This window comes from Passer domesticus, chromosome 18, assembly GCF_036417665.1.
Source record: "Passer domesticus isolate bPasDom1 chromosome 18, bPasDom1.hap1, whole genome shotgun sequence".
Classification (NCBI taxonomy): Eukaryota; Metazoa; Chordata; class Aves; order Passeriformes; family Passeridae; genus Passer; species Passer domesticus.
Window position 1 is genome coordinate 4,067,964 of NC_087491.1, and position 21,127 is coordinate 4,089,090.

Consider the following 21,127-nt stretch of genomic DNA (forward strand, 5'->3'; position numbering starts at 1 on the left):
CTCTGACCACTGGGCTCCCCTTGCTGCCAAAGCTGAGACAAGAAAATGGCCCTCCTGATCCTAAATCTGCTTTCTTTCACTTAGTTTATTCTTTTTAACCCCTCTTCTTGTCAGTTCTTGTGCTGTGAAATTGTCAGCTGTGGCTTCTTTCTCTATTTTCCCATTTTCTGGCACTGCTGGGCCTCTCCTGCAGCACTCCCTGCAAAAAGCTTGCTGCATTTGGGCAGTTTTCCCCTCCTTTTGGGGCCAGCCTGTGCAGTTGAGGCACGGGCAGCTGTGCCCAGCGAGGTTGGAAACATCAACTCTTCAGCCATCTGAAGAAATGAATGTTTGGTGGTGGCGTGTGCTCTGTTTGCTGATTAAAATGATTTTCTCAGCAATAGAAGCTCTCAGTGTCTCCTCTGATGTGAGGAGGAATAATTAAGTCCTCTCAGTAATGCAGATAAATAATGCCTTTGGAGAGTCCTGAGTGCATCACAAATCAGCAGCTGTGCTCCTGAGGTGCCACCTCCTCCTCGTGTCCTGCTGCTGGCTGGTGGCAGCAGGCTCTGCTCACCTGCTGGCCCCTAATGCCACCTGTGATGGCCCTGCCTGAAGGCTCTGGTGCTGCCCCGGTGTCCCCAGGGCCTGCTTGGCACCCAGCAGGGTTTTGTGGAAGCTGCTCATGGGGATTTGGGGCTGTCCCTCCTCCAAACAGCCCTGCCATGGGGGGTGCTGCCAGCCCTCCATCAGCTCTGAGGGGAAACCTGGTCTGGTCTGGCAGAATCCAGGCTATGAACACAAAAATACACATTTACATATATATATATATATATATATATATATAAATATATATAGATATTATTAGTATTATATATTAATACATGTAATATTATATATTTTATATATGCATATGTGTAAATAGCAACATTTCAGGTTTTTTTCTTTAGTTTTGTTGTTGTTTGAACTTTGGAAGCCCAGACTGAGCATGTATTGGGTATTAGGGAAGAGATAAGTGCCTAACAAAGAGATTATCTGGGGAAAACTGAGGGAAATATGGAGACAGGTGCAACTTTACCACCCAGCAGGGCATGGCTGTGCATTCTGAAGTGTTCTTATAGTGCTTATTTATTGAATTTTAATTGATTTGCCCTCTGCTCGAGGTTGTTCTCAGGTGCTGTGGGTCAGAGGAGGAGATGGACAGGTGCCTCTGTTTCAGAGCATCAGGAGCTCCTGGCAGGGTGCCCCGTGGGGGAAGGGAGGTGCCTCATCCCTGACTGTCCCTGATTCTCCTGGCGTGGGGAAGGCTTGGGGGCTCCAGGCATGAACTGAGGCGGGGGTTTAGAGGTGGAGGAAAATTTCTGCTGGAAACTCGGTGTGCAGGTTTGGGTGGGGGTGTTCAGATGTCCCCCCTGCCCAGCTGCTGCCTGAATTTAGGGTCCTCTCAAGACCTGAAGGCAGGATGTTTCCACCAGAAGTTTTCCTCCGGGGGAGGAGCTCAGGGTGGGCAGTGGGTGCCCTGCTCCTGCTCCTGCCTCTCCGGGGACCGGGGGAATGGGTGGAAATGGAGCAAATCCCTCTCTGAACACCCGGAGGAGCCGCAAGTGGCCGTGCCCAGGGTGGCAGAGCTGGCAGCTCCTCCCTGCAGCGCCGCTCCCGGGGCTGTGCCCGGCTCCCGATGGAGCCAGAGCCGTGCTGGAACAGGGATGCCCCCGGGGCCCCGAGGAGCCGCTGTCCCCCGGCTGGGGGACACCTCCGCGGGCGATTTCCCTTGCAAATAATCGGGCGTTCGAAGCCTAAAACAGAAAGCCGCCTCGTTGACGAGGTGAGCGCGGGCAGAGCCGCAGGGGACAGTCGGGGTGGCACCGAGGGAAGCCACCCCCAGCCCCTGCCCCGCGTGGGGTGAGCGGAGTTTCAGTTCTGCCCGTGCCGGAGCAGAGGGCGCTGGAGCCCCAGAAAACTCCCGAGGATGCGGCTCCAGAGCGGCTCCGGAGCCAGCGGGTCCCGGCGCTCCCGGGATGCTGCGGGGAGCAGGCGCTCCTTGAGCCGGGACAGGGATGGGCAGTGCCCCCCTCGCCAGGGCTGGCGCCCAGGGCGGTCCCTGTCCCAGGGGTGCCCGTCTCGGCGTGCTGGGGCCGGGCAGGGGCCAGGCGGAGGTGGGGATGATGATTTTCCTCCGAGGTGTTTTCCCGTCCGCTCCCAGCAGCTCCGCGCAGTGCCAGGAGCCCGGAGCCTCGCTGGGGTTCTGTCCCTCGGCCACCAGCTCAGGGCAGCGTGGGCTACTGGCCCTTCACGGGACCTCTTGGGCTCCCAGAATCTTTTCCTTGGCATCCTGAAAGGGAAAAGCGCCTTAAAGTGTGGGTGATCACCTGCTTATGTAATTGGGATTGACACTAATTAGCACCCTCTTAGCCCCTTCCTGCTGGCTCTCTAACGCGTATGAAATCCTCACATTGTTTATTTACCACTTTAATGCGGTGATCTTGGTCCATTGACAGTTTTCTCCCTTGTTCGCCACCTTGGGAGCTGATTTTCGGGCTTACCCACGTTTGTGTTTGGCTGGGCTCTGCTTCCCCCCGGTACCTTGGTAAGACGGTAGAAATGGTCTCAAGTTGCTCCAGGGGAAGTTTACGTTGGATATGAGGGAAAATTGCTTCTCTCGAAAGATGTCAAGGACTGGAATGGGCTGCCCAGGGAGGTGGTGAAGGCACCATCCCTGGAGGAATTAAAAGTCCTGTGGATGTGGCACTTGGGGACACGGTGGCCTTGGCAGTGCTGGGTGGACTTGGTGACTTTAGAGGCATTTTCCAACCTAAAAATTCTGTGGTTCTATTCCCTGAGGAGCTCTGACTCCTTCACACGCTCCCGTTGGCAGCCAGTGGCTGCTGCCTGCGCCTCGGGCTGCGGCTGGCGCTGGTTCCGTGGCACTGCCAGGGACGGGACTCCTCAGGTGTCCCTGGGGCTGCAGCTGCCCGACCCAGCCTGGGAGGCTGCGGGCAGGGGCAAGAGCAGCCCCCGAGCTCGGCCAGGCTGGGGCAGGTCCCTCGTTCCCCGGGGCTGTCCCCTGTCCCCGCCCGGGTGTGTCATGGCTCCGGGGCAGCGGGCTCAGCGCACCCTGAGGGGTTTTACTGCCTCGTAATCCCGATCTTCTGCCATCAGCGAGAGGGAGCAGCTCCCCTTCCCCCTTTCCTTCCCGTCTGTGCAGTGGGGATCAGTTTAAGGGATTAACTCCTCCTGCTCCTCAGCCTCTCCTCCCGGTGCCGTGCGAGCCAAGAGAGAGAGTGATAGAGACTCTGTGTGACCACAAGAGATTAATTAAACAGTAAGTCCTAATTACTGAGGCTAAGGCTGACCGACTTACCGTGCCTGTAAAATAGCTGAATACTTAATTTGGACGGGAGTGTGGACATAACTTTCACCATTAGCTGAACAAACACGGAGCAGCCGAGCTAAGCGGATCGGCTGCGGGATGGATGCGGGGCTTCCACCGGAGCTGTCTCCGGGCAGCCCGGGGCCCCCTCCGCCTCCTTCTGCCTGGCCACGGCTTTGGGGTGAGGGGGAGCCCCTTTCCAAAGCACCAACCTGCCCCAAGGGATTCCCCGCCTGTCCATGTTATTCAGATTTCAGGCTGCTTCTCAAAGTCGTTGTTGTTTGCATTTCACTGCAGGTTGGGGGAAAAAAAAAAAAAAACCACCAAAAAAACCCAACAAAACCAAACAAAAAACAAATGAGGGAGAGGCTGAAAATCGTAAAAGCAAAGCCAAACCCCAACTCCCAGTGCGAGGCAGTGGAAGTAGGGCAGCCAGCTCCTATTCCTGCCTCTCGGTATCTTCCTTTATAACAATAACAGATTCTAGGAGGTGAGGGTTAATCTGTAGCTGCAGAGCTTTTTATTGTGTTTCTCCCTTTCCGTGTGCATTAACCTTTCAGATTTAGAAGGCTGTGCAGTGGGCATTGCTTTTTAAAAAAGATTCCTATTATCTGTGCGTGCTGCATGGCTCGTGATCCAGCCCCAGACAGAGTGACAGCCATTCCCCCATTAGCTGCAGCTCATTGAGCACTTCGTCAGACCTTGAATTGGTGTCTTAGGTGGACTGGAGGTCCCGAGAGGGTTTGAGCGCTCTGCAGAGGAGGAGAGAACATCGCCGGATCATGGAACAGCTGAAACAGGGAAAACACGGGCAAAGGGATCTTGATGCCCGTTTTGAGATGGGGGAATGGTGATTTAAAGGCTGGAGGTGTGGCTGTGTGCCCGGGGGTGTTAAAAGTGCTTGCGACAAAGTCTTGGGGGAACCCCAGGTGTCCTGGCCCTGGTTTCAGCACTTGGACAGCAAACCTGAGCTCTGTAAGAGCACAAACAGCAACACATTGGCCACAACAACGTCTGCTCCTGCAGAAAAGGACAGAAGTTACCACTGCCCTGGCTTTGCTTCTGTGTATGTCACACGTGAGTGAAGGCATCTGCAACCTCATCCAGGAAAAGTTAATTAATTACCCAATTTTTAAGGCGTCTTGCCCACATTTTTGCATGCATGATCCGTTTTGGTTGTGCCATAATGAACTGAAGACCCCATAAGGGAAAAGAATCCTTGTTTTCTGCCATCTGACCACGTGGCACTAAGCCCTATTCCCTTTCCTGGTTAAAAAGGGCAAACCCAGCTTGAAAATGGGAGTATTTGGGCTGGCTCCAAAGCTAGTCCTGGGAACATTCCCTGTGGTGTTTTCCTGCAGAGGTGGTGCTGTGTGAGGTGGTGTCACCACCCTGGCTAGAGCTGCACCCGTGTTTCCAAAGGACGAAGGTGAACTCTCACTGGCTGCAGCTGCAGAAATCACTGCTGTCATTGCTCCAGGTTGTTCTCTGCTCCATGGTGATGCCTTGGGCTTGCCCAGCCAGCTGGTTTCAGCTGCTCCAGAGCAAAGGCTCTTTTTTTAGTGCAAAGAGGTTCTCTGTTCTCCCTCCATGCCCTCGCTCGGGGGTGTGGCAAGCCAGAGCCTCATCACTGATGTTGCAAGCACATTTTGGCCACATTTTTTGTAGCTCTCAGATGCAGAAACCTGCACAGCAGCTGCAGGGCTCTATTTTCTCCCTTAATTCCACAGCAACAGCCATCCTTCAGCTGAGGAAGGAGAAGGCTTTGAAATGTGGTGCTCTCCTTGTGTGCTCTTCAGTCTCCAAGTTCTTCAAATCTTCGGAGACCTTTGGGAATCTGGGCCCTCCTGCAATTTGTCTTTGGGCATTTCATCCCAAAACGTGGCAGCTGTGAGCATGGAGATGTTTTCCTGGCTGTTCATTTCTCTTCTTTGTCTGAAAAGTTTCTCTTGCCCATCACTGAGAGGATGAAAATCAATCTTTAATCAATGACAACGCTGAAAATATCCCAGGCAGAGTGTGACTCCTGCTGCAGTGGGGTTGGACACCTCATGCACTGAGAGATTTGAGCAATGTCCAGCAAACTCCTGTGGGGAACAAGCACAGAGGGGCTGGGTTTTTGTTTTCAGCTTGCATTTACCTTTGGGCAAGTGACTGGTGAAATTCCCAAATTTCTCTGGCTTTTTTGCCCATCTGGCTCCAGATGTGGACCTGGTGCTCTGTCAGTTCTTAGGATGCTTCTGCCTCTTGGATTCCCAGAGTGAAGCTCATGCAGAGCTGAGCCTGTACACGACTCCAGTTCAGATAAAGTCGGATTTGAAAAGCTGTTTTGACATCGAGATGCTGAGAAGCATCCAGGCAAATGTTCAGAAGAGCCTAAGGAGAGGAGAGACCTGAATCTTAAGGAGGATTAGATGTCTAATCATTTACCACAGACAGATATGTACTGAAAGACAGGCAAAGACTCCCCAGATCTCCCTCTCCTGGTGATCAAGCCCTCAGTTAAATTGAGGTCCAAATAATGGAGGAGAAGGTGTGACATTGTCTTTCCCAGCTGGCTGGTCTTGGGGACCAGTGGGGTAGAAATGATCTTAGAAATGCTGTTTAAAAATAAAAATATGAGGCTTGATATACTTTTATCTCTCATCTTCTCACAGTTCCCTGCCACAGGCACTGTCTCTGTGCAAACAAGTTGCTTCCCCTGAAGCAAACCCTGTTCTGGTGGTGCTGGAGCTCAGAAGGGGGCTCTGAGCACCACTGAGGTGTCCTGTCCCTCTTCACCCCATGGGCAGCTTTGTGTCCCTGTCTCCTGTGATTTCCTGGTTATTTCCTGTGAATTTTCCTGCCTGGTGTTGTTCAGACATTTGTCCTGCTTGTTGAGGTATTTTCTGAGCTGAAAACCTCATTTTTGAGCTACCTGAGAGTGAACTCAGCTGGCTCCTGCCACAGCCAGCAGCTGGGGTTGGAGTCGTGATCCTCCTATGAAGGAGCTCAGTTCAAGAGGAGCAGCAGGAGCACAACAGCTCCAGGTCCCCTGGGGCTCACAGGGTGAGCAGGGAGGGTGCTGAGCAGGGACTGCCAGCTCCTGCTTGCTCTCCCTGCCCTGCTCTGGGCTCCAAGCACTCTACCTCCATTCCCCTTTGCCCAAATCCATTCCAGCTGATTCTTTAAACGCTGCCCTTGGTGTGTGGCGGCCTGGCAGAGCTGTGTGGTGCTGTGGGATGGGGATGGCTCCAGCCTGAGGGGGTCTATGCAGCTCCTCATGCTGAGGTGGGATTGCTGTGCCAGCCTGGGGGCTTTGACAGCAGTGCCCCCACCCCAAGCAATGAGCTCAGGGTCTCTCTTGCTCCACGTTTGTGCAGCAGCTGAGGGTCATTGGCCCTGGAGTTTAGGACACTAAACAATGCCATGATCAGGACTTGCACAGGAGGAGCTGTATGTTCAAAAGGCCTCTTTTCCCTTTGTTCACTCTTATTCTGGAGAAAGAGTATCAGAGCATCTTCCTGATGGATTTTACACAAAGCCATTCTGCATCCTCTGGCAGACCTGAGTGCCAGCTTTAACAATTTCCTCTGCCTGCATGGCAGCAGGATTTTCCTCCAGCACAGCTGGTGCAAAATGGGAGTGGGGAGAGCAAGAATCCCTGGCCAGGAGCACCTTGGGAAGCTGCTTTTTTTGGCCTGAAGCTCTGAACCTTCCTGTGGGCTGGAAGGAAATGTGCAGTCTGTGTTGTTTGTTTATTTTTAAAGGAAATGTGCTCCTGGGAGCTGCTCTGCTTGGCAATACCCTGGATCCAGAGCCTCAAGATGGGATTGAAAAGGCTCCTCTGCTCCTCAGCCTCACAAATTCTGAGTAAATAACATCCTACCTGCAGTTCCCTGAGCTCACCTGGACAAAAGCTGTGCTGGGGAGCTTTGACCTTCCCTCCCAGCTACTCCAGGTGTAGGGCAGGATCCAGGGAAGTCAGGGCATGGTGGGAGTCCTTTCCTCTCTTGCAGGAAGAAATCTTCTTTTCTGCTGCTGTTTTTGCAAATGTCCCCCCTGTGTCCTGCTCAGAGGGGGATGTTGGGGTTGTGTCCCTAAATTTTAGCCACTGTTCCTCACGCTGGAAGCATCTGTAACACAGCAAGCTGGAAATCCACTTTGTGATTTCCCCAGAAACCCCTCCAGAAATGGATCCAGAGATGGATCCAGACCATCCCAGCAGCTCCTGGGAGCTGCCCTGCTGGGGCAAACAAACAGACCACGGGTGCCTGCCACGGTCCCAGTGTCCCAGACACCTGGCAGGAGCACTCCTGCCACTCTGGGCCATTTTCTCTGCCCTGGCTGTGCCTTGGCAGATGGAAGTGCTGCTCCATTAAGCCCAGTCACCTGCCTCGGGCTTGGGCTGGAAGTGAAAGTCCAGGGAAACGCTTGGTTGCCTGGCAAAGCCGCTCAGGGAGGAGGAAGGCTCCTTGCTAAGCAGTGCGGGAGAGCAGAGTGATTTACTCACCTCTGTCTTTGGGGCTTGTGAGGAGGAGTCACTCATGACCGAGTCCGCTTTTAGAATTTTCCATGGAATGCTCTTTGCCCTCCCGTAATGGGAGATTATGGATGTCTGACCTGTTTCAGTGCTCCAAATTTTTTGCTTTCTCTTAACTCCCCTGCTTTTCTCCTAATCTTAAAAAGCCCAACTAAATCCTGACGCTTCCTCTCTCAAAGCCAAATAATCCTTGCAATTGCAATCTCCTTCTCTTCTTTAAGGCTTTCAGTGCTTAAGGTCTGTGTGATCTTCCTTAGGGTGTGAAAAAAAACAATCCAGGAAAAAGCCCTGAGCATGCAGATTGAGGAAAGGGCAAACTGGTTTAACAGAGCATCCTCACGACACGCTCACATCATTTCCTCACTGTCACGAACACCCCCACTGCCCTGGCTGCTGATTTCACTGCAGTGCTGTGGTGGGGAGCTTGTTCTGGGAGAGGCAGAGTGGTTTGGTGGCTGTAGGAGGAGAGAAGGGGATGTAGAGGCCAGGATTTTCCCTGAGTCTCAATAAGACCTGATGCAAAAGACAGCTTTTTTTTTTTTCCTTTTTTTTCTTCCTTTTCAGAGCTGTTGTATCATCCATCCCCCTGATTCTGTAAGCACGGGAGGAAGAAGATTTTGGAAACCAATGTATTTTTTTCCCCTCCATATACTGATTTCCATCTGGAGAGGTGAGGGGTTATTGAAAATGGCATTTCCTCTTCTAGTAGTCACTGAGAAAAAGTCAGGTTTTTCCACTGAAAAAGGATGTAGGAGATATAGTGGCCAGAAGCACAAAAGTGAAATATTAAACCACCAAGCAAGTAAGTTTAATAAAAATGAAACAAGTAAATAAATCAGCTGGGGGAAACTTGACTTTCAGGTGAAAGATAAATCCATCATAGGATACAATACAGTGAGGCTAAAAGCGGTTTTTAGGGAAAATTTTAAAGAAAGAAGAGCTCCCTGCACCCTCCTTCTCCATTCACAAAATAAAGGAACTTTCCCATTTGCGTGGCTCAGCTCAGCAGTGCTCGGGGGTGAAGATCCTCGGAGGAAACACTCGTTTGAATCTCTGCCCGGGGTCTGTCTGAGCGGAACAGGGATGCTGAACCACTCCAGCATCTGTCTCCGGGCGAAGTTTTTCCCAAAGACTCCAGCACTCAGCTTAATCTGCAAATTACCCAAACCTGGGGAGGAAAAAAGGTCTTTTATTGCATTGCCAGCAAGTGTAGGGGAAGGCAACCTCCAGACCGGAGGGGCTCTCGCTGCCCTGGTCCGCAGGGCTCCAGACCTCTGCCGGTGTCGGGGGCTGGCGGCTCCTGCTGCGTGCGACCCCGGCGGCAGCAGGATGTGATTCACCTCCTTCCCTCGCTGCTTTCCGTGCCTCAGAGCCGCTCCTGGCTCCCCTCGGCTGCCGGTGCCGCCTCCGGGAGCGTCTCCTGCCTGTGCTGCAGTGTGCGAGAGCGCTTCAGACACCGAGCCCCGGCGTGAGGAGCCAGCTCCTCCCGGAGAGTCACCCTTTGCGCCTTGCCAGGCCTTATTCGTGTCACTTGTGGCTGCCGCCAGCCCTCTGACTGGCTCCTGAAGGCAGCAGATGTTATTGCTCCAGGCTTGCCTGGTCGGTGGGCTGGTTTTGCACTGAGCTTGGATGACTAAGGCAAAAAACACATTAGCGGCAGAGTCCAGGCTTTCCTTGCTGTGGAGGAAGTGAAAATGTCCCCCTGTTGACAGCCCTGACTTCTCCGGAGGGTCCTTCTCAAAGTTAACAATTTCTACCCCAAATTTAGCCTGAAATGCAAAAGCATTTCCTCGCCAGCTACTGCAGTGACTGTTGCCGTGCGGCGCTCCAGGAACAAGGAGGAGTTATCTCTCTGACTTGTGCTGGAGGGAAGCAACAGAGGGTGTTGGAATAAACAGGATTAAAGGATTTCATCCATAAATACAGGATTAAAGGTATCCAGCGCTCTGCAGGAGTCATTCAAACCAAGGAGAAACAAAGTAAGTTGTGCAGAAGGGCGCAGCTCTGCTCGCAGCCAGCCCGTGCCGCACATCCCCGCACCGCCCCGGCGCCGTGAGCGCTGCGGGCACCGCATCCCCGCCCCGCACCCGCCCGTGCCCGGCCCCGCGCCCCGGGGGCTGCCAGCTGGGCACCCCCTCGCCCCGCACCCCACTTCACACCGACCCCCCCAACCCGCGGGGGTCTGAGGGCACCGGCGGGGTGAAGGGAGCCGCGCTGCGCTCCCCAGGCTCGGGGCACCCGTGGGGGCAGCGCACATCTGGGCAGCGCACATCTGGGCAGCGCACATCTGGGCAGCGGCGCGCAGGCGCGGGGGCTGCCTGGCCTGCGCCCCCCGCCCATCCCAGCGGCGGCACCCCCGGCCGGGGCTCTGCGCGCCCGCGGAGCGCTGCGCAGGGCGGGGGGCATCAAGCCCTCCTTCCCCCGGGGAGTGGCCGCGGCTCCGCCGTATTTACCGGGGTGGGCGGCGGCCGGGCCGGGCCGGCTCCATCCTCCCTCCTCCCTCCCCGCCCGCCCCCCGGTGCCGGTGACTGGAGCGGGCGGAGCCGCGGCGGCCGATTGGCTCCGGGCATCACATGCGGCGGGGCCGGGCCGTGCCGGAGCCGTGCCGGGCTGGGCTGGGCACGGCGGAGCGCTCCCGCGGCGGGCACGGCAGCAGCGCAGCCCCTTCCCGGCACAGCGGCCGTCGCCGAAGGGACCGCGGCCACCGCGGGCACCCCGCGCCGCCCCGGCCATGAGGTCGGGCCGGAGAGACGCCACCTGTGCGGGGAGGTGAGCGGAGCCCCGGAGCCTTCCTCCTACCCCCGGGCAGCCACAGCGGCGGGGAAGCGCAGGGGGTGGAGGAAGGAAAAGGGATATTTTTTTGTATTATTATATATCGATCTATTTTTGCCGCGATCGATCCCGATCCCGCAACTGAAGCCCCCGGAGGGAGAAGTGCTGCGCGCTGTGATGCGTCTTCCTCTCGCCTCGGCTGCCAGTTTGGATTGTAGCGCCCGGCTCCGTGCACTGCGAGGATGGCTCGGTTTGGGGATGATCTGCCAACCCGCTATGGAGGTGGAGGGCCGGCCGGGGCTGGAAGAGGGAGCAGCCGGCAAGGTGGCCCCCAAGCCGGCCAAAGGATGTATAAACAGTCGATGGCTCAGAGAGCCAGGACTATGGCTCTCTACAACCCCATCCCTGTCAAACAGAACTGCTTCACAGTCAACAGATCCCTCTTCATCTTCAGTGAAGATAATGTTATACGGAAATATGCCAAGCGAATAACAGAGTGGCCATATCCTTTTGGGGAGGCTGTGTGGGCAGGGGGGAAGGTGGGGAGGGGGAGAGGGAGGCTGAGGGGCAGAGACCCCTCCAGGCAGCGCAGGGAGGGTGTCTGCTGTTGATGCAGACAGTGTGATCGGGCTGTGCCATGGGTGTGTGTGCTGGGGAGCCGTGTGCCCGACATGATGCACGGCCGTGGCAGTGGGAATATGGGAATCAGAGAATCAGGCAATCAGGGAATCAAGGAATCGCTTCCATGGGAGCACCGAGGGTCCTTTTGCTGTGCTTGATGCCGGGGGTGTGTGTAAGCCATGTCAGGGTGTCTTTAGGAGCGAGATGTACACAGGTGCATGGACTGACATTTCCTACAATTCAAGTCAGGTTCTGTGAGATTTGTGCCCGTGAGTCCTGATTTTTATTTCCATCTTGGAGCCTTTCAACTCTTCTGTCTTCCTGTGAACAGAAGAAGGAATGTTGGATAAAAATGGTGACACCTTAGCATCGAAGCTGCATTGATAGTAGGGGACATTGAGAGCCCAGGTAAATCCCAGGAATGCAATTATTGCAGCTCGGTTTTAGCACATCCCCTCCGGAATCCATTTGAATCAACATGAATCATGGCACTTTGATTAGGTGCATAGCCTAAGCTTAGGCTGCACGAAAAAAAAAATTAAAATTAGCAAAGCCTTGTGGCAGAAGGAGGCAGTAAGTGGGGAGAGGGATCATCTGCTGTATTGTGAAAGGGGCAGATGCTTTCTGTCTGAGACCCAGCTCCCAGGCCAAGTGAGCTGCAGTGGGAAGGGGGCTTTGCTCAGAACGATGGTTGTAAGCAGAGGGGAGCAAGCTGAGCCTCCCAGGGAGCAGATTTTGTATGTGTGTACCGGAGTGCTTTACACTGGGGGTCTCAGGGGAGCCGGTTGTTTTCTTTTCATTTCATATCACACCCCTATTAATCCTCAGCTAACAGCAGCACGGCCTCCTCCCAGCCTCCTAGCAACACTTTCAGTTGCCACACAGGCCAACTCCTGCTTAGACTTCCCCAGTTTTCACTTCCTGAGGGGCTGACAGGAAAAATACACCAGTGGAGTCAATGCACTTCCCTTCTCTCCGAACACACACAAACACGTATTGATCTTTCTGTCCATATTACACAATCCCAGCGATTGCTGCATTTCCTCATCTATTTCTCCTTCCCCGCATTTAAGTCTGGATAAACAAGCCCCAAACGCCCGGTGGCAGGCAGAGTATCGCCTTGACTGCGCGGGTAGACTCAGTCTTTCCCTCCCCTGCCTCCTGGGCGATTCGGCTGCATCTTTCCGGGGGATGCGGGGAGGGGACCCCCAGTGCTGCGGAGCCGGCGGGACCGGCGGAGCCACCGGCGCTTCCCCGCGCCGGAGCGGCGGGGCCGGCGGGCGGGGCCGGGCGCTGTCCGCGGTGCTGGGTCGAGCTGACCACGGTGCTGAAAGCAGGCTGACCACGGTGCTGAAAGGCTGACCACGGTGCTGAAAGCAAGCTGACCACGGTGCTGAAAGCAGGCTGACCGTGGTGCTGAGCCGAGCTGACCACGGTGCTGAGCCGAGCTGAGCACGGTTCGGTATCTGGGCTGACCATAGTGCTTGGGCTGAGCTGATGGTGGTGCTCAGCACAGTGCTGGGATGAGCTTAGCACGGTGTTGAGCTGTGGTGACCACGGTTCTGAAGCCAGGCTGACGACAGTGGTGAGCTGAGCTGACCACGGTGCTGAGCTGAGCTCATGGTGGTGCTAAGCTGGGCTGATGGTGATGCTGAGCCAGGCTGACCACGGTGCTGAGCTGAGCTCCCCGCGATGCTGAACCAATCTCTCCACGCTGCCAAGCCGAGCTCTTCAGGCTGAGCTGAGCCCTCCAGGGTGTTGAGTCTGCAGCGCGGCTCGGCTCTGTCCCTGGTGCTGAGCTGAGCTCTCCGCTGCGCTCAGAGGAGCTCCCCATGGGTGAGCTGAGCTCTCTGCAGTGCTGGGTCCTTCTCCCCACAGTGCTGGGTCCCTCTCCCCACAGTGTTGGGTCCCTCTCCCCACAGTGTTGGGTCCCTCTCCCCGGGGTGCTGATCCCATCTCTCCATGGTGCTGGGTCCATCTCTCCATGGTGTTGAGCAGAGCTCTTCATGGTGCTGGGTCCATCTCCCTGTGGTGCTGAGCCCATCCCTGCATGGAGCTGAGCCCATCTCTCCATGATGCTGAGTCCATCTCTCTGCAGTGCTGGGTTCATCTCCCCATGGTGCTGAGTCCGTCTCCCCGTGGTGCTGAACCCATCTCTCTGTGGTCCTGCATCCATCTCTCCATGGTGTTGATCCCATTTCTCCATGGTCTTGGTCCATCTCTCTGCAGTGCTGGGCCCTTCTCTCTATGGTGCTGAGCCCATCTCCACGCAGTGCTGGGTTCATCTCTCTGTGGTGCTGGTTCCATCTCCCCGTGGTGCTGGTTCCATCTCTCCGCAGTGCTGACTCCATCTCTCCATGGTCCTGGGTCCATCTCCCCGTGGTGCTGGTTCCATCTCTCCGCAGTGCTGACTCCATCTCTCCATGGTCCTGGGTCCATCTCCCCGTGGTGCTGGTTCCATCTCTCCGCAGTGCTGACTCCATCTCTCCATGGTCCTGGGTCCATCTCCCCGTGGTGCTGGTTCCATCTCTCCGCAGTGCTGACTCCATCTCTCCATGGTCCTGGGTCCATCTCCCCGTGGCCCTGAGTCCATCTCCCTGTGGTGCTGAGCCCAGCTCTCCGTGGTGCTGGTTCCATCTCCCCATGGTGCTGGTTCCATCTCCCCATGGTGCTGGTTCCATCTCCCCATGGTGCTGAGCAGAGCCATTGCCCGCCCTCAGCCGCCGCTGCTGCCCGTGGCACAGCTCCACCCTGGGAGAGCTGGGGCTCGGCACAGCTCAGGGTGGGAGATGGAGGCAAAAAGCAAGGGGGGACCAGGTGCCAGATTTGGATTCTTTTCCCTCCCCACTTCCATCCTACATCCCAAAAGGGCACTGAGGGTTTTAGTCTCACTGAGAGTGGACATTGCAATCGAGCAGTAATTCATGTTTTAGACCTGGGTAGGTACTCTAAATTGAACTTTTTTGTGCCCATCACTTATTTGCACCATGTGCTGAAGTTAAATGTTTCTGAAGAAAAATTCAGCAGATGGTGTTTAGTTGTATAAACTATTTAGAGGCAATTTAGCTTATCAATCTCAGTGAAAATCAATACGTATTATAGTTTTTATTTCCTTTGGACCTTTCACTTTCTTGCTCCCAGATTCCTTGAGCAGCTATGATTGTATGTGAGTCTCTAACTCTCTTAAAGAAGAGAAGTGCCAATTTCCTACTTCTCTTCCAAACACACCGAGAAAGAACCGAGGAAGTCAAGGAGATCATATGTCTTAAAAAAATTATGAGAAACCTTAGAACGCTCAATTAATGCAACTCTGTGGGTAGAAACAGGATTTGGATGGGGTTCTTCTCATATTGTCCAGTGTCTTCTTTAACTTCTGGTCCCCACTCCATTTGAATACATGATTTTAGCTACAATCATAGCCAATTGTATTGTGCTGGCTCTGGAACAACATTTGCCGGATGGAGACAAGACACCGATGTCAGAGAGATTGGTGAGTTTCATTCATTCATTTTTTCCCCTGTCTAACACAAAAAACAATTGGCCACTGGGTGTTGGGAGTGTTTGGATCTATTTTAAAGATTCATACGTAAACAGACAGGCATTGATCTGACAATCAGAAAAAATCTGTCACAGCAAGGATAACTGTCCCCTCCTGATCCCATCTGCACAAGAATGCTTCATCACTCCAGCCAGCCCTGCCCAGCCACGGGAGAGAGCTGGACTTTGTGTTATGATCAGAAGGGCTTCAAACTTAAGTTTCCTCTAAACCAGGACAGGAAGGAACTGAGCAATGTTTAGAATTATCTTTGGAATCAAATGAACTTCTGTGTAATTTTAATTTTCCCAGGGAGTGGTAGAACAGAGTAACCTTTTAGGATTTGTGTGTGTCTTCCTGCCACAGCACAGATCCTTCAAAGCAAACATTGGGTTCAGATGATTACACTTCCTTTCCAAAAAAAAAAAAAGCAACCAGCTTACAGAGAAAAATAATTTACCCGCAGGCTTTATGGTAATGAGTCCAATTACCTTATTTCAAAAGAAAATAGAAGAATAGCTTCAAAATATTTCTCCCATTTATCATCACTGTAGGAAAACTGTGTAATTCTTGGTTTGATTTTTCTTCTACTTTTAATGATCTGGAACGTCTTGCATGCCTAAATGCATTAATGCTGGTGCATGTTCAAAGGATGGGTAAACAGGGATCCATATGTGTTTTCCATGTAGATGCTATATTATGCAAACAAAGATAACATTAGGCTTGCTGCCAGAAATGAGAGCCTCTGAATAGTGCTTGCTGCAGTTCCCAAGGATGGCCCATGCCAGTGGGCAGCTCTCACAATCTCATTCTCCAGAATCAGGAAAAAATGTGTCAGTGAGGAATTTGGAGAGTCAGGGTCAGAATTTGGTGCTGGTTTGGAAATGGATCCACTTGTGCTGGCTGTCCTCCTGCACACGGCTTGCTTTCTCTCTCTGTTGGAATTCTTTTTAATTAAGAAGACGTGAGGATAAAATGAATCAATGATTGTATGTAGATCTTTCTGCCATTAAATCTGTCTTTGTGTGCTTTGGGGTTGGTTGGCAAGGCCAGCCTGGGGCTGTGAGCAAAGCACAGGTTTAGAGCCAGGACTGAGCTGGGGGAGTGCCTTCCGTGGCTATAAACATAAGGAAAAGCAGTTTCAGGGACGTTCTGGCTTGGCAATCCTTTGGTTCACGTTGGTTTTATGTTTCTCTGTATCCCTTGATTTATAAGGGCATCCTAGAGGCATTTTATTGTCCTTTTCCCCAGTGTATTAATTCCATTTTACAGCACACATCCCTTCAGATTCCTGCCTAAATCATTCCAAAGGGGGGCACTGGCATTGCCACCGAGTAGTGTGAGAGAGATCAGTGAGTTAAATGCACAATCTCTACCCTGTTGGCTCTGCTTCAGACTGGAAAGAAGAATTAACCCCTCATTTTTGTCCCAAGCACCATTATGTTTGATTCAGATATCCTGAAGCCATTTTAACTACAGTACATTTGTAACTCTGAAGTATAAAGTGATTTTTCGTAGAGTAGCACTGAGAATCTTTACAAGTCATGAAATACTTTATATTTTCAACATAAGCTGGAAAGAATAAGCATTGTGAGTAAGAAAAATGGTCTTCTAGTTTTCAAAGTGAAGCCTCTTTAGGATTCTTCTTTTACTTCTATAAATTGGAAGTTGTTTCATCAAAAATGTTACAAATCTGTGTTAAACCAGAGTGAGGAAACATTCACATACATTTCCTATACATTTTCAGATTTGTTCAGCCAAATTCTAAGTCCATGCAGAACAGCAGGTGCTTTATTCTGTCTTTAGCAGGAATGGAATTGGTCTTTTTTTGGGCAATGGTTAATGGATATGGCTTTTTTTCTCCTAGTTTCATTAAAGTCTCCAAATTGGAGATCATCAGTGAAGAGTAAATCAGATATTAAGGATATGAGGAACACATCACAAGACTTTTGTGACTGGGAGATGTTAACAGAGTTGTTGAAGGAAAACTGAAGTTGCCCAGATAATTTATTCCATAGAAGCAAAGAAAAAAAAAAAAAGATTGTCTGTTTGTTAAAGCTGAGGAAAAAAGGGAGGAGCCCATGCAAACACTTTAATTATTTTTGTCTTTCAATCAAAATTTTCCTCTATTTATCTCCCCAAGAGCCAGGATATGATCCTGCAGTGCTGCAGCACCGGGCTGGTTTTTGTGCTCCTGCTATTGTCAAACAGGGTTAGCTGAGCACATGTACAGTACATGCACTATTCCAAGATTTTGAATGTCTGAGTTAGGAAAATTCTCAGAATGCACAGAAAAGCATTGCTTGGCTCTGGGCTGGAAATTCTGGTCAAAATCAGGGCTCTGAGAAAGCACCAGCCTGGTGATCAGAGCATTTAGTGGTGAACTGGAGGACTGGCTCAGGTCCTCGATCATCAAACGAGGAACAAACTCATTCTTCTACCAGCAGCAGACTGACCTACCCCGAGGCTCTTTTCTGCTCCGAGCTGGAAGTCTCACATGCTCTGGATGCTGGGAATGTTCCCCTCCCACCAGGAACTGTCCAGTGGAACAGCTTTGCCCCTGTCCATCTCCACCAGGAATTGTCTGGTGGAACAGCTTTGCCCCTGTCCATCTCCACCCAGTCAGCCTCCCTCTACCCCAAATATTGCATTATTTGTACACACAGGAGTAATGCAGCTGCAGAGATGCTGAGGGAGCTGTTCTGAGCAGCCCAGAGCCTGGTGGTGAGAGCTCCAAATGTGGGAATGGGAACTTCCCATCCCAGCCCCCAAGGCTACCTTGCTCTCAGGGCTCTTGGCTGTCCACACCAAGACCTCCTTCCCTCTCTGTCTCTTTCCTAATTGTTCAGTTTCCCATGAGGAGCTCCAGGAGATCTCTCCCAGAAGGACAGTGATGATTTCAGAACTTGCAGGACAGGAAATCTCTTTTCTGCCCTGCCTGCCCTGGGGCAGGGCCTGTTGGATGGCACCAGCCTGTCATAGGTGAGATGAAGACAATACAAAGCGACACACTCCATTTTCAGAAGGCTCCAAACTGTTTTTACTATAGCATGCATGCTTTTTCTACATTCTTACAAAACTCAGAAGTTTACTCATTGCTCAGGAAAGAAAACAAAGTGCTCATTGGAACAGGCAGTTGCAGGTTTCTCTCATTTCTCGTTCTTTCTTTCTTGGTTTCTGTGTCAACGACCTTGGTAGAAGATTCCTTCAGGGATGAAAGTGGATCCTCTTCTCAAACTTCTCTCTGGCTCATAGAAGTCGCTGTAAAACCTCTTCCACACCAGAGGGGCTGTGGGATATTCACTGCAGCCTCAGGGTGTTTGGCTCCCCTGGGTGTTTTGGATGTGAGGACAGAACATCACATTTCCCACATTTTCAGCATGACAGCTCTGGCAATTTACTAATGGATTGAATGCTTTCTCCCATCCACAGGCACTTAGAGCAGTAATATGTGAGCTGCTCATATTAACCTTTGCATGAACAAAGCCTTTCACACCCAAACCTCTCCAGGCTGTCACATCCGAAGGCCAAGGAAAGACACTAGGACGCGAAATAGGAATGGTAATGACTTTCCAGACTCAGAAGTTGTTTCTGATCAGAAACATATTGATTAAATGTGTGTTTGGCCCAGCCTCAAGCTCTGCTGTGTCCACAGCAAACAACTTGCTGGCACAGCTCTGGCTGCTGCCCAGATTCTCTGCCCTCCTTCCAAGTACGCACAGGGATCCTCATCATCACCTGCTCTGCCCCTCTGGAACCCGAGCAGGGCCACAGCCTTTGGTCTGGTGGGGCTCCAGGGTGTCCCAGCAGGGACTCTGAGCTGAGGCAGGGCCATTTCAGTGCTGCACAGGGAATCCAGCCATGTCCTTCCCTCCTTCCATCACACATAGTCAGGCAAATCCTTTTTTTTTTCAGCTGCAGGACCTTTTCCCAGTGGGGCATAAATTTTATTTTTCATCTTATTGTCACTGCCCTGATTCTTGGGCTGAATCAGTGTAAATTTAGGCAGGCTTTAGAAAAGACCTTCTTTCTTTTGCCTCTTATTTCCCCAGCTACTCTCTGCCAACCCTACAGATGAGAGTTTTCCTTTGTAATAAATACCCAAATCCATCTGTGAGCCTTCCTGCTTCCTTAGAAGCTGACAAAAACTCCTGACCCACTTCCTAAGAGCTCTGTGCAGCCCTAGCTTTGGGAAGAGCACATCCCATCCAACCCTGGAGTACCTGGAGCCTGGCTCTTTAAAGCTGGGAGCTGTAATCACCAGGCACCTGACCTAGATTGAGCAGAGACTGGAGTAGATACCAGGCTCCAAGGAAGTGAGGGAGTAATGTGGAGGAGTGGATGTGGGTAAAGGTAGCTTTTTTTGTGTGTCTCAGAAGAGCTATTTTTAGAGGCACGCGAGTAGTTGTGGGATGGGGATTTGGGATGGGCTGGGAGGCCTTTGTGTGCAGACATTACCTGGAGCTGTTGAGCCAGGGGCTGTGAGGGGTGTTGAGGAACAGGTGGATTGGGCTGTCAGAGGGCTCCTGTGTCCATGAGGAGTTGTAAGGAACTTCTCCTAAAATCACATAGGATGATTTCTGACCCTTTCTCCCTTATTCCCTCTTTTCTGTACTGGGTTGGAGCCCTGGGATGCCTCCAGCTCTTGCTGTGGAGCAGCTGCTGGAAGAAGATGTGTATTGTAGGATTTCTGTTGAAGGTCATAAAAGGTCTGGTGGCCTTTTTTCCTGATTCTCTGTGGGTAAACAGCTCTGAGATGGGCAGCTGGGGGTCTGGCAGGGGTGGCTCCTGTGTCCCCTGAGCAGTGTCAGCGAGGGACAGAGGGTTTGGAGGTGCTGCTGCTTGTGCAAACCCCTCCTTGGCTGGAGGGGAAGACAGTTTGGGGGCTGGGATTTCATTTTCTGCTCTCCATTTCAGCCAGGGGCCCAGTGTGAGCTTAACAGGCCCCTGCTCTGTTTTGCTGCCTGGCCAGCCAGCACCTGTGAGTGTCTCTGCAGGTGACTGTCACCTCCCCACAAGGACAGGGCAGGTGGAACTGCTGGGGCTGTGAGGTCAGAAAGGTGGAGGGGAATAGAGGTAACACGGGGTGAAAGATGGAATGGTGGAAGAACTGTTCCCATGGAGGTGTGTGGGGATATGGGGAACAGAACTCAGCAGCTGATGGAAAAGCCTCTCCAGGGGCTGTGTTTTCCAGCAGCTTGGAGGCATCCTCAGAGATTGGAGCTCTCTGCTGGACTTGCTGAGCTGGGTCATGTCCAGCCAAGCCTCCTTGGGAGGGCTGTGCTGCCACGTCACAGATCCCAGGGTGGGTCAGGCTGGAGGGGACCACGGCCGGTCACTGGTGCCACCTCCCTGCTCCAGCAGGGCCACCCCAGGGCACAGGACTGATGGTTCTGGAATATTCCCATTCAGGGAGAGCCCACAGCCTCCCTGGGCTCTGCCCAGGGCTGGCACTGCCCAGGGCAGCAGTTCTGCCTCCTGGGCAGGGGAATTGCTGGGCTCAGGCCCTGCCCGTGGCTCTGGGGCCATGGCTGGGCCTGGGGCAGAGCCTGGGCCTGCCCTGACCTCTGCACACAGGGACAGACTGGGACAGACAGACAGGACAGCCAGGGACAGACAGGGATAGACAGATAGGGACAGAGAGGGACAGACAGACAAGGACACCCAGGAACACCCAGGGACACAGAGAGACACCCAGGGCTGAGGGCTTCTCTCAGCATCACATCTTGAGGCTGAACAGGCCCAACTTTTAGGCGTGAAAACCTCAATTTCTGGAGCAAGTGCTGTCCTGAAGTGTGGGCCTGTGTCAGAGCTGAGCAGGAGTTGCTGTGCTTGTGTCAAAGCTGCACAAGCCTCGACATTCCTGCTCTTTTTCCATCAGAGAACAAACAATCCCTTATTGGCATTGGGAGAATTGCAAAATACAAACAACCACACCTCAAACAGCAGCTCAGCTCTTTGGTTCTGGTGGCCAGAAATGCCAAAGCCACTGGAAAAGAGATTTCTAATCTCTCAGTGTGGAAGTTTGCTTATTTGGGTAGGACTGCTTTACTTCCATTGGATTCAAATGAAAACCAGGATCTGAGGCACATTTGGAGATTGGTTACTGGTGCCAAAGCTGACGAACAAGTTCTTGAAATTGATGCCCATTGCTTTTACATCTTGCTTTGTTCTCGTTTCTTGCCCAAATCTTCCTTCCAAATGTGAATGCTTCCATTTGGCACTGAATGTGTGTTGGAACCTCAGTCAATAAAGTCTAATACTGAGAGATCTGGTGCAGTGATGGAATAAAAGGTTTAGCAAAACTGTAGAGACCAAGCTTGATTTT

General features: G+C 52.5%; 1 protein-coding gene and 1 long non-coding RNA gene across 15 annotated transcripts in view; one reads left to right on the plus strand and one right to left on the minus strand.

Moving 5' to 3' along the window:
• Positions 1 to 10,424: 10,424 nt before the first annotated feature.
• CACNA1B (calcium voltage-gated channel subunit alpha1 B) overlaps positions 10,425 to 21,127 on the plus strand; it is a 298,893-nt gene continuing 288,190 nt past the window's right edge. For 10 of the 14 annotated variants that reach the window (XM_064393612.1, XM_064393613.1, XM_064393614.1 and 7 more), the window contains exons 1-2: positions 10,426 to 11,144; positions 14,648 to 14,754. In XM_064393612.1, coding sequence (XP_064249682.1) covers positions 10,886 to 11,144; positions 14,648 to 14,754 — 366 coding nt within the window. In that variant the 5' untranslated portion in view covers positions 10,426 to 10,885. Of the gene's footprint in view, positions 11,145 to 14,647; positions 14,755 to 19,851; positions 19,924 to 19,954; positions 20,105 to 21,127 lie in introns of those variants that run through there. The other 4 variants (XM_064393626.1, XM_064393625.1, XM_064393624.1 and 1 more) reach the window with 4 other exon arrangements.
• LOC135283124 (uncharacterized) lies at positions 17,816 to 20,095 on the minus strand. The gene is made up of 2 exons (XR_010349003.1): positions 19,258 to 20,095; positions 17,816 to 18,128 (listed from the first exon to the last, which is right to left on the minus strand). It is a non-coding gene; the product is annotated as an uncharacterized LOC135283124 (long non-coding RNA).